General features: G+C 35.5%; 1 protein-coding gene across 2 annotated transcripts in view; it reads left to right on the top strand.

The window, feature by feature from the left end:
- hep (hemipterous) overlaps positions 1 to 13,149 on the top strand; it is a 186,406-nt gene that overhangs the window by 40,487 nt on the left and 132,770 nt on the right. For both annotated transcript variants that reach the window (XM_090396523.1, XM_090396524.1), the window contains exon 4: positions 6,315 to 6,428. In XM_090396523.1, coding sequence (XP_090252649.1) covers positions 6,315 to 6,428 — 114 coding nt within the window. The remainder of the gene's footprint in view (positions 1 to 6,314; positions 6,429 to 13,149) is intronic.

Raw genomic sequence — 13,149 nt, 5'->3', positions numbered from 1 at the left:
GGAAACGCGGCAGGAGTAGATGATATTTGACCAGAAATGCTGAAGTATGGTGGTATAAAAGTCTTACAGTGGCTGCACTGCATAGTTCAGAAGGGCTGGACAGAGGGACAAATTCCCAATGATTGGAGTAGAGCTCTCATAGTACCGATATATAAAAAGGGAAATAAAACTGAATGTGAGAATTACAAAAGTATTTCCCTACTGAGTGTTCCTGGCAAGATCTATGCAAGTATACTTGAGAAACGGTTGAGAAGAATTGTGGAAGAAAAGCTTGTTGAAGAACAAGCTGGATTCAGGCTAAACAGAGGCTGTCAGGATTAGATCTTCACTTTACGACAAATAGTTCATGGGAATGTTACAAAGATCTGTATATAAGTTTTGTCGATCTGGAAAAGGCATATGACAAGGTGCCAAGAGAGAAGCTGTTCAATATGCTACAGTTATAGGGTGTCAATGGGGCATTGTATCATTATATCAAGCAATACTTAGTCTTTATTTGAGTTGCAAGTCAGCAGTTAGAATTGAAGGAAGTACAAGAAGATGGTTTGACGTTAAATCTGGGTGAGACAAGGATGTACATTATCTTCTCTGTTAATCATTATCTATATGGATCACATTATGAAGGAAAGTGATATTAAACATGATATCAAAATTGGAGATGTTAATGTCAGCCCTTTGCTTTATGTGGAAGATGTTATACTTCTAAATAAATCCGCTACAAGTCTGTAAGATTCCCTGACTAAATTGAATAACTGTTGTAATAGATATGGTATGAAGGTCAGCAATAAAAATACAATGAAAATAGGCAGAATTGTTTAAAATATCAACTACGTTGTGAACGGAGAACCTGTGGAACAAGTAAAACATTTCAGCTAGTTAGGCAAGATTTTTAGTGAAGATGGTAAATTAAATATGGGAATAGACAACAGAATAAACAAAGCTAGTATGGTAGGACGTCAACTGAATAAATTTATATGGAATAAGAGAGAAATTAGTCAAAACACTAAATTAGCTGTATACAAGACAGTGTTCAAACCAATTTTAACTTATGGATCTGAGAGCTAGATCAGAAGTAAAACACTTGACCAGACTAGAGACCACAGATATGAGAGTTCTGAAAAAGATTAGAGGCGTGAACAGATGGCATGAATGGCAATATTATATTAAAAACGAGGATATCATATTGGAGGCTTAATGGATTTTTTACAACACTCAAAAAGGATTAAAATAGAATTTAATACTTCCTGCATTTCGTGCTAGTCACTAGGACATCTACGGGGATTACAAAAACAACTAATGTAACATGCACACAAATATCATACAGTACTAAGCCCAATCACGTGGGTGACACTAAAGTCCTATCTAGGTGGAGTGCCCTCTAAGAGTGGTAGTAGGTGACCTGGAATGTAAGGTCGAACCTCTGGTGATGAATGTTTCCCAAATCTTCGGAAGCTTAATGCAACCATATTTATTAAGATTTGGTTGGTTTTTGAGAGCTGCTGCTGCTTCTAAGAAAAGTTTCTCTTTCTTGAATTTGCTGTGGTGGAGCATGGTGGTTTTCTTCTATGATACCCTGTGAGTGGTGTCCAAAACATGATCAGCCAAGCCTGAATTACCATAGTTGTGTTTACAGATGTAAGACTTGTGCTTCTCCAGGCAGATGGATGCTGATCTGCCTGTCTGTCCAAAGTACACCAGCTTACAGGAACAGAGTACTTTGTAAACTCCAGGCAGAGAGAGAGAGAGGAGGGAGCTGATCTTTCGTAGAACGGATAAGGGTAGCAAGTTTGCGGTGGGGCTTATATGCTGTGTGTAGGTTGTACTCTTTTAGTATCTTGGGTATTTTTTTCGGATGTGCCACAAATGTAGGGTATGGTGATGGCATTTTTAAAATCTTGTTGACGAGAAGGACGGGGAATGGGGGAGGAACTGATTATTTTTTTGATACTGTGATCGTTGTAGCTATTGGACAGGAAAGTGCACTGTGCAGAAGTTTCCGAAAAACCAGAGAGAATCGAACAAAGTTCAGGGTTAAGAACAGTGGAGAGCTCTGAATGTTAGGAGCCAATGGCAGCGTTTGTCACTGAGAGGGTGGCACGAGTAAAGGCGATTTGCTCACGTAGTAATGCCAGGCTGGCACAGTTATACAGGGTGTTCGGGATAAATTTGACATATTTATAATTAATTATATTTTTCCGTAAGTTACATGTATTAACACACACTTCTCTTCATTTAAAAGTTTGGACCCTTCTTCATTCACATACAAGATGTCAGAAAGGATGGATAGCTGGAACCCACCTGAATCATGGAAGAGAATAACTTGTATCATGATGATTCTTGCCCGCCATCAAAATAAGGATATTACGACTGCTGCCCAATGCTCCCTGAATACAGTAAAAACAATCAGGCATGAACTAGAGACTTGCAATGGTGACTACGAGGATGTAGCAAGAAGAAAGATCCCTAGCAGACGATCTGATTGCGTTCGTACAGCAGAATTCCTCGCAAATCTGCAGGAACAGGTGTTGAAGAACCCTGGCATTGGAATTCGGGCTTTGTTCGTGGAGTTGCTAACTGTAGTCAAGCCCTGGATAACAAGGGTAGGCAATGGTAGGCCGTATGTATGGCAGCAGGATTCGGCCCCTTGCCACACCTCTGGGAAAAGTCAAAAATGGTTGTCTGAAAATTTCTACGACTTCACCAGTCCAAATGTTTGGCCTCCAAACTCCCCAGACCTTAACCCCATGGATTATTTTGTATGGGGCGCAGTTGAAAAAAACACCAATCGCACTTCCAGTAATACAAAAGCCCAGTTAATGGATAAAATTAAAACAGTTTTTACGGCCCTTCCCAGGGAGACTGTAGCATCAGCTTGTTCGAGGTTCCGAAGCAGAATTGAAGCTGTGATCGATGCTAATGGTGGTTATTTTGAGTAAATCTTGTTGATAGTATTGTAATTAACTCTGCCTGTAATGTTTTTTTGTCAATTCATTAAATTTAATAGATACAAAGAAGATTTTCTTTTTCCTTACGAAACTGTCAAATTTATCCCGAACACCCTGTATATACCTTGTTATATAAGATTACACGGTTATATAAGATTTCAAAAAACGAGCCATAGACTCAGTCCCACTCAAACTTTCTATCTGGCTAAGATATGTAGATGATGTGTTCTCTGTTAGGCCTCATGGCCCAGATATGTTAGACTCCTTCCTCAGTCATCTCAATAGCCTACATCCAAGAATCCAGTTTACTATGGAAAAGAACAATTGTTTACCCTTCCTAGACATCTTAGTCACACGCCTGCCTAATGATACACTTGCCTTCACTGTATACAGAAAACCCACACACACAGGCAGATACATTCACAAACTCTCCTACCACCACCCCTCTCAACAATATGGCATTATTAAAACTCTTACCAAGATAGCCCACAATCTTTGTTCCAGTGGAACCGCCCTCACTACTGAGCTTAACCACATACACAGCACTTTCCTCTCCAATGGCTACAGCGATCACAGTATCAAAAAAAATAATCAGTTCCTCCCCCATTCCCCGTCTTTCTCGTCAACAAGATTTTAAAAATGCCATCACCATACCCTACATCCATGGCACATCCGAAAAAATAGCCAAGATTCTAAAAAAGTACAACCTACACACGGCATATAAGCCCCACCACAACCTTGCTTCCCTTATCCATTCTACGAAAGATCAGCTCTCTCCTCTCTCTCTCTGCCTGGAGTTTACAAAGTACCCTGATCCTGTAAGCTGGTGTATTTTGGACAGACAGGCAGATCAGCATCCATCTGCCTGGAGGAACACAGGTCTTACATTTGTAAACACAACTATAGTCATTCAGGCTTGGCTGATCATGTTTTGGACACCACCCACAGGGTATCATGGAAGTAAACCACCATGCTCCACCACAGCAAATTCAAGAAAGAGACTTTTCTTAGAAGCTGCAGCAGCTCTCAGAAACCAACCAAATCTTAATAAATACGGTTGCATTAAGCTTCCGAAGATTTGGGAAACACTCATCACCAGAGGTCCCATCTTACATTCCAGGCCACCTACAACTGCCCTTAGAGGGCGCTCCACCTAGATAAGACTTTAGTGTCACCCACATGGTTGGGCTTAGTACTGTATGATATTTGTGTACATGTTACATTAGTTGTTTTTGTAACCCCGTAGATGTCCTAGTGACTAGGACGAAATATAGGAAGTATTAAATTCTATTTTAATCCTTTTTGAGTGTTGTAAAAAATCCATTAAGTCTCCAACATGATGTCCTCACAGCCTCTACACATAAAAACGAGGATATTAGGAAAGAACTTGACATTGTCAGCATCCAGGAATGCGTTAGCATAGCTAATCTCAGGTGGTATGGTCACTTAAACTGAATGGGCGAGGAAAGATTAATCAAAACTAGTGTTCTCTACCAGGTTAGCAGGAAAATGACTTAGAAGAAGACCAAGATTTAGTTGGATTGATACGGTACAAAGTATCTTAGACGATAAAAATATAAGATATGATAATGTTGGAGTCTTGACAAGTAACAGACTGTTTGGGAGGAAAATTGTAGATAGAAAGTTAGTAATGATGTAAATTTTTCATGTAGTATTATCATCTCCTGTACACCCCTTGAACTTACATGGCAAGAATTTGATGATTTCGTTAATATACAAATCACTAGATAGAATCAGGTCTCTTTCTTTCTCTGGAACTGACATTTACCTTTATCCATGCCTGGCATAAATATATGTCACATTAGAAGCTTTCTCAGCTTCTGAAAAACTCTGCATCCCTTATTGCTAAGACACTACCTGGTGTCCCGAGGAAAGTGATTCGGTTGATTGGTGATTTCTCTCTCACTTCTAGCCCTATCTTATAGTCTGTTTCAACCCTGTGTCTTTTCTATAAGCACTCATGGATATTCCCTTACTAAAGTGCCATTCATCATTCCTTTACTTTCCATCATACCTGTTAAAGAATGAGCAACAACTGCATCCTTCACAGTCCAGCTGCAGATGCATCAAACCTGCTTCTCCACTTCTTTTATTTCGTTTGCCTGTATTCTCTGAAAAACCACCTTCCTCACCAAGTGTTCCACAACTCCAGCTTTTCAAGAACACTATGAATAGGTTCATATTGCAACAAAACTATGAGTGCAATAGTTAATAGAAACTGCCATCGTGGGATTTACCCACAAACATCTATTGTAAAAAATAATAAATTAAACTAAATTAGAACTACTGTTAAACATTGCCAAACCCTACAGAATTTCCTCTATTTTTCAAAAGACAGCATTTCTTTTGAAAGGTATTTTGGGATTTAGGATTCTGTGTACCTGCAATAAAATTTGTCATTGGCACACTGAAAGAAATTTTGAAATCAATAAAAAAACAGGGTGACATTGAATTAAACTGTTCTAATTTCTGGAGAAAAGAGCAAAGCTAATATTAATGTCAAATATCTGTTGGATTTCTGCTCAGGATATGGACTATTATTACTAACACAATGTTCCAACATAAAAATATGCACAAATTCACATGGAGAGAAGAGGCAAGGAATAAGAAAAGTCACATAGTCTCATTCACTATGTTATTGGTAATAGTAATGTTTTCTCTCTGGTGCAGGACACTAGAGTATTCAGAGGATTTGAAATTGGAAGTGATCGCCATTTATTCTTGAGCAGAATAAAATTGAATTTCATTTTGAACGAAGAACATGTAAGAAAGTTTTAAAGCGAATAAAATTTGAGCAGCTCTCAGATGTGAACTGTAGACTAAAATACACAGACATTATTCAAGAAAAAATGAAAGAGTTTGAGAACAGAAACTAAACTTTGGAGATTCAGTGGCAAATCCTGAAGAAAACATTGATTGGTTCAGCCAGAGAGGCATGTGGTAAGTTTGTCTGCAAGGATAGAAAAAGCAGATCTCCATGCACAGAAAGTTAAAGAGGCAGTGAAGTAAAAAATGAAAGCATATGAAAAGTTCCTGACAAATAAGTCAGCTTGTGCTCTTAGAGAATATAGAGACAAATGTAAGAAAGCTAAACATTGTGTGAAATATATTAAGATGTAAAGAATGTGGCTTGAGATGACATATGAAACTAGTTAGGAAAAACATGAGTCACAGGGGAAAATCTAGCAATGATATGCTGAATAGACAGCTGTTGATGTCGAAGACCTAATGAAAATTTTGTTGATATAATTTAATTAAAATTCTGAATTTAATTTTTTACATTTAATTCTAAATGCTTTTAGAATTTTTTTTTCTGGATGACCTGAAATATTTTTTGTCTTTCCTTAGAAATATAATGCAGATATGAAAGATTTAGAACATTTAGGGGAACTAGGCACAGGAACTTGTGGTCATGTTGTCAAAATGAAGCATGGTCCTTCAGGAAAAGTTATTGCTGTCAAAGTATGTAATGTTATTTGTCTTGTGTTTTCAAAAGCACATTTTTTGTGCTTTTGAAAACTGAATTTTATGTATATATATTTTTCCTTTTCACCTTTCTATTCACATAGTTGATCTTATCATGTGTGCTATAGAATGTGTGACTTATAAAATTGGTCTATTCTGAATGAAATTTTTTTGTGATTTAAGTTTTGCTTGATTGTTATTGGTATTGGAAATGAGTCTAGAGTTAAAGAATAAAGGATTTAAATATAAAGGATCACATAAGAGAAAGTATCAGGTCATCAGTAAAAGTTTGATACAAATTTGTTCTTTAATTCATAGCTAAGCAAAGATATTTGTCACAAACATATCACTTACTGTTTCCAGACAGTGTGATAGTTATTATGTATAGATTGGCTAAAAGCAGAGGTAAGATGAGAAGAACTTATTAGTTCTCATTGGTTACATTTTCATCCATGGGAAGTCAGGACTTGCTAATCAATAGTCTTTACTACTCATAACAGATGAAATTTCAACAATCGGTAACCCTTCTACATTGTAGCTGTTTTCAGTGTGACACTTAATCAGAGAATTTTGCAAGGTTTTCATGCATCAGTATGGCCTTAATCTAAATGATTTTGCTCTCAATTCTAGAATAGCTAGACTGTCTATTGACACATGTGCAGAGGATACTGTGTATGAACTGCTGAGAATTACTACCTCATTGTTTAAGTCAGTTTATGTAATAAATTTGCAATATTTGCAGATTTTAATAAACAAACTTTAACAAATGCCAGATTGAATGGGTGAGTGAATAAGTAGTGTCTGCTCTCCATCCATGTCTTTTCGTTCAAATCTTACCATGGCTTAGATCATTAAGTCTTCAGGTGGTAGATGATTTTTATTGCCAGTATGAGACCACCACCCTCCCTTTGGAGGCCAACTTAAAAGCTCTATGTTTCATGTTTAGAGTAGGGAATTGAATATCTGACCTTTGTTCACTAACCATACTAATGTACAATTGGTATACAATCTTTTGTGGTTTGAATGTACATTAAAAAAAACTGGGATTTTAAAAAAGGAGAATCATAGGACATATAGACCTACGAATCACCGAATCCTAAGAATCACCGACAAAATTATTATCAAGTCAGATTATCATCTAATGACTGAAGGAGTAATTGTTATACATTTTGGACATGTATTGCATGAATGCAGTAGCATAACATGCAATTTGCCAATATCAGAACAAAAAGCTGGTTTGGTCTGTCAGAACTTAGAATTACCTGCCACTAACACCAAACTAATGTTTTGTGTATATGCAGTTTCTTGATTTTTATATGATGTATCCATAAGTAATTAAAAACGACTTTAAATCTAGAGATCTGGGAATTCTATTTGAAGTAATACAGTTGATACGAAGACCACAGATATGAATAAAAGTATGGTAGTAAGCTGATGGTGTCAGTGGTAGAATTGTAATTAAAAATATGATATCAGAAAATAACTTTATCTTATTAATATTCAAGAATGTGTAAACAGAGCTAAATCTAATGGAATATGACAGTGAGAGCATACGCTCGCCATTTTTACCTTTAGAGAACACCCATTTGTGCTGCTGCTGCATTAGGAGAAAGACAATTGGAGTAGCTGATATATGATCTGAATGTTTAATTATATAGGTACATTAACTAGTATTTTTATAACTACTTTCTATCACCATCTTTCTCATTTGCATTGATGATATTCTTTGGTTGGAAAGACCTGGATTTGAGTCTGATCTTGGATACAATGAACCTTTATAATGGCTTTTCAACGGAAGGTGAGTTAGCTGGTCTGATGTGGCATTCTGCAGAAGAGGCAAACTGTCTGAAAGAAAACAATGAGAGATAACACGCTGGCCTCAGAATTTAATTGCTTTGTCTATAATTCTCAACATCAGTTCACCCACTTCCTTCCAGATTGGTTTATTTATCAGGTGTCTGAATTTGATCAATTCTATATTAAGATATCTAAAGCACTCTTCATATCAGTCTCTTTCTGTGGATCCTTTTCCTACCATTGTATTTGAGTGATCCATCTTACATTAGCCCTATTTACACATTCTTGAATATTCGTATCAAAAGAATGTGAGAAACTTTTTCAGTTTCTTCATTTTTAATATAGTCTTGCCATTGATTTCATTTGTTTGCTGTTGTAATTTTCCTTATAACTCTGATATCACTTTTCTCTAGTTTTTGATCATCCTTATTTCCAACCCCCAGCTCTCAGATCCAGAAGGTAAAATTAGCTAACCTGATTTTTTTTTGGCTGATTTCTTTTGTTTTCATATAAATTCAAATAGTTTGTCAATCTGTTACACTCTACTGATTCTGTTAGATATTTCCATAATTTAATTTGCCATCTTTACTAAAAATTATGTGTAAATAACTGAAATGTGTAACTTGTTCTTGGTTCACTACTGAAAATACTAATGATGATTTTGTTTTCCTATTTTCACATATCTGTAGTTCTTATTACTAGTTTTCCCACCAAATTTGTCACAGAAATTATTTAACATAGTCTTTAGTATATACACTTGACTCTTACTGAAATAAAGCTCTATAGCAAACTTGGTTGCTGTAACAAACAGTGCTTTGTTATAACAAAGAATGCTGTGCTAAAAGTAATTTAGCAAACTGTCAACTCTCACCACAGGGTTGCTGTGGCAAGAGCTGATGGAGGTATATCTGTTTTTAAAGATAATGTCATCTGCATAGAGAACTATTTAACAAGATTTAGTCAGAAAAACTTCTTGTCATCGCCATCATGTTCCTGATGTGTACCAGATATTACTTTATGAAAAGTTTACATCATTACTAACTTCCTGTGGACAGTTTTCCACCAACTTAATCTGTCATTTGTCAGGACTCCAGTATTGTCGCATCTTATATTTCAGTCTTCTAAAGCACTTCTTACTGTATCAGTCCACCTAGATCTTTCTCTTACAAAGTCTTTTTCCTCTCTTGTTCTGTGTAAGTGTTTAAGTGACCATAGCACTTGAAATTAGCTACACTCACACAATCCTGAATGGTAACACTGTTAACTTCTCTCCTAATATCCTTGTTCTTAATATGATACTACCATTTATGTCAGAGCTTCTTAAACTGTGGGTCATGATCCCAAATGGGGTCGCATAACCAAATGTAGGGGTCCTGAAAAATTTGGCAACAGTAAAAGGTTTCTGAACTCAACAACCAAAAATTAATTCAGATTCAAGGCTATTGTTTGTAATTCTTTATGTAAATGGTAAAATTGTATGTATACCAAAGAAGTGTTTCAAAATAAATTTCTTTATGATTTATTATCAGTAAATGTTTGATTTGTGTACCTATTTTATATACCTATATACCTGGAGTTGATAAAAATTTCTCAGGCGAAACTGGGTTGCTTAAAAATTTCTCAGATGAAAAGGAGTCGCCAGTGGAAAAAGTTTAAGAAGCATCTGTTCAGGCCCCTATTTATGTCATCTGTTCAGGCTCCTAATCTTTCTTAGAACGCATATGTGGTCTCCAGTCACTGATCAAATGTTCTAACCCAGCTCTCAGAACCATAAGTTAAAATTAAAACACTATCTTGTGTATAGCTAGCTTAGTGTTTTGACTAATTTCTCTCTTATTCCATATTAATTTATTCAGTTGACACCCTCCCATATCAGCTGTGTTAATTCTGTTGTCTGTTTCCACATTTAATCTGCCATCTTCATTAAAAATTTTGCCTAAATAGCTGAAATATTTTACTTGTTCTATAGGTTCTCCATTTAAGATATAGTTGGTGTTTTCAGTGTTTCAATGTTCCTGCCTGTTTTCATAGTCTGTCTTTTTATTGTTGATTTTTATACCAAATTTATCCCTCGGCCCATGTCGCTGTTTTGGATCAACGTAAACCATGTCGGTGTGACGTTTGTGTCCAGGGCTTATTAAATGATGTTTTTATTGAATAATTAAGCTGGTGTTCACAGAGCACATTGTTAATACATTCCAAAACATGGTGCAATCAATAACAATAGCAAAAAAATTATTTAAATAATTGTTTAAACAAATAAGCGTTGGAAAAGCATGAAAAAGACCGAAATAGACCAAAACCCTTCTTCTTTTTCTTTTTTTAGTTTTGTAGGTAAATGTATATACATTAATGCAAAATCAATGACAAAATCATATCTTTAAATTACAATAATTATTTTTGCGATTGAAAGTTGCTAATTTTACAACAATAGTATAAAGGTAAAAAAATGGTATAAATCCATGATTTTTTTTTATTTACATGATTTATTTAATAAAAATATTCATTCAGAATGTATCGTTTACATTACTCGCAACAGATCGAATGTTTTGATTAGTATGCAAAACAATAATGTTCAAAATATCGTCCGTTATAAGCAAACTCCGTACCTCTAATGGACAGCAAATATTTAACGCATCTCTTAATGGAGACGGAAAATGCATTCGAATATCGATGACTGTGTGTTTCCGGAGCATTTGAAGACCACTTGTGACCGTTTCTACCTCGAATATAAGGTCTTCGTCCAACAGTTGGAGTAACTGGCCACTCGAAGTTCTCTTCGTCTTCTTCATCGGTGGAAAAATTATCGCCTTCTTCTTCTGTTTCTAAGTGTTTATCTTCTTCTTCGGACGCCTCGCTCTCGACATAATTAATGGACTCACGCTCGCAGAGAGAATAAACAATCTCATTTGAATTGCAAAGAGCCATTTTTCGAGCTAAAAATTTCAAAAAGTTAGCATTTCTCAAAAACTTTTTTTTTGGGGCTAAAATTGAAAAAACGTTTTTTAACACTTACCTCACCCTTAGTAATTTTTCCACAAAAATATCACCAGACAGTAAAAAAATGAAAAAGAGCACAAACTCAATATTTCATTTGACACCCATTGTTCATGTCAGTGGGACTTTTTTTTCCCTTCAACTTTAAGGCCTCTTTACACCTGAAAGGACAACCAAAACTAACAGACTGCCAGCCTACATTGTAGTGCTCGGCCTAAAGTTTTTTTCTGCTATCACAGATGGTGATACCTGTCCCATCCTAAAAGATATTACAGCCAATAGTTTTCGGCTGGACAAAAAAGTCCCACTGACATGGGCTGAGGCAGTCATTCAATTTTATCAGGGAATCCTGCAAGCTTGTACTGGATTTATTGAGGAGTAAAATTTTTACATAAATTAGAGCTGAGATTAACCTCTCTAATTTTGTTATCAGATTTAATGTCACTTTCCTTTATAATGTGATCGATATAGATGATGAATGGCAATAGAGATATAATTATACACACTTGTCTCACACGTGATTTAATGTTGAACCATTTTCCTGTACTTCCTTCAGTTCTGACTCTTGACTTATAACTCAAATAAGATTAGACTGGGTATCACTCAATATGATGTCCACGATATTACTGTAGTGTTTTGAACAACTTTTCTCTTATATCCTATCATATGCTTTTTCCAGATCTACAAAACTTTATACAAATCCTTGTTTATACTATACATGTTATAATATAACTATAATACACACACACACACACACATGTTATATAATACAGATCCTTGTTATATTCCCATGATTTCTCATTTTCTTGAAATGAAAATGTGATCTGCTGTTTGCCTTGAACCAAGCTTGTTTTTCTTCAGATTTTCCTTCCATGATTTTTTTTAACCTTTTCTCAGAGGAAATTCTTTAGAAGAGAGAAATTTCTATGTAATTCTCACATTGTTTTATTGTGTACCTACTGTAAAAAGTTTATACTGCTATATTTCAGCAATCCTAGTTGAATACTAATCCAGACTACCTTTCCACATTTCAGGTTTTTGATGTGTTGTTTTTACTTCAAGTATTGATATATATTCCTGTTTGCATTCCTCTGGAATATTTTCTACCACTATTCTGTTACTCCTGATATCTAGATCTTCAGTTTTCATATCACTTTTATCATATCTGATTCCTTTGACAGTACTCTTTCCACCATAATGCATAATGTGTGTATAATGCAATGACTCTGTACAATGGCACTATACACCCAAAAAAGATGTGTAGTTTTGCATTATGGGATACTAAGACGATTAATGCAGTCATTAGCCTCTATATACAAGTAGCCTAGTCATGAAGGTACTTCACACACAATGTTTGTTTGCTTACACTTGGATAAAGGATTACATGAACATAAATTTTGGGCATCTTTAATTTAATTTATAACTAAGTGAAAACACTTTCAACAAGTATCTTTCACTATTATAAACAACATTATAGTGAACTTGCCTTTTATTAAATTAATTTTTTTTTTTCGCCTTACTTTGATTACATTACTTCATCTTTCAGGATTTGTTCCATTAGCTGACTTTTCGCTGTTCGCCTTGGTTCCCTGACAAAAACAACAGGAGCTTTGTTTAACCAGGCAATGCCCGGGTTAAACAAGGCCGGCATGAAATTTTGTCATGTTGTATCATCATTTTATATTTTGGTTTAAGTCAATAAGAATACAATTTGGTTGACTAAATCCCAAATTGCCAGGGGTGTGTTTCAGGATTTGTTCCTGAACAAATCCTGAGAAACACCCCAACTTAACATCACCAGAGTTCAAGATCGATACTATCAACATAAGCCTAAATTTCAACAAAATGGAGCTAGCTGAGGAATTGGATAAGTAGCAGATCGAAATAATAGGGGTGACCGAAACAAAAAGGACCAAATCTGGTG

This window comes from Typopeltis vanoorti, chromosome 8, assembly GCF_054136105.1.
Source record: "Typopeltis vanoorti isolate ZY-2024b chromosome 8, IOZ_Tvanoo_1.0, whole genome shotgun sequence".
In the NCBI taxonomy this organism is placed as follows: domain Eukaryota; kingdom Metazoa; phylum Arthropoda; class Arachnida; order Uropygi; family Thelyphonidae; genus Typopeltis; species Typopeltis vanoorti.
This window is presented reverse-complemented; position numbering and strand designations above follow the sequence as displayed.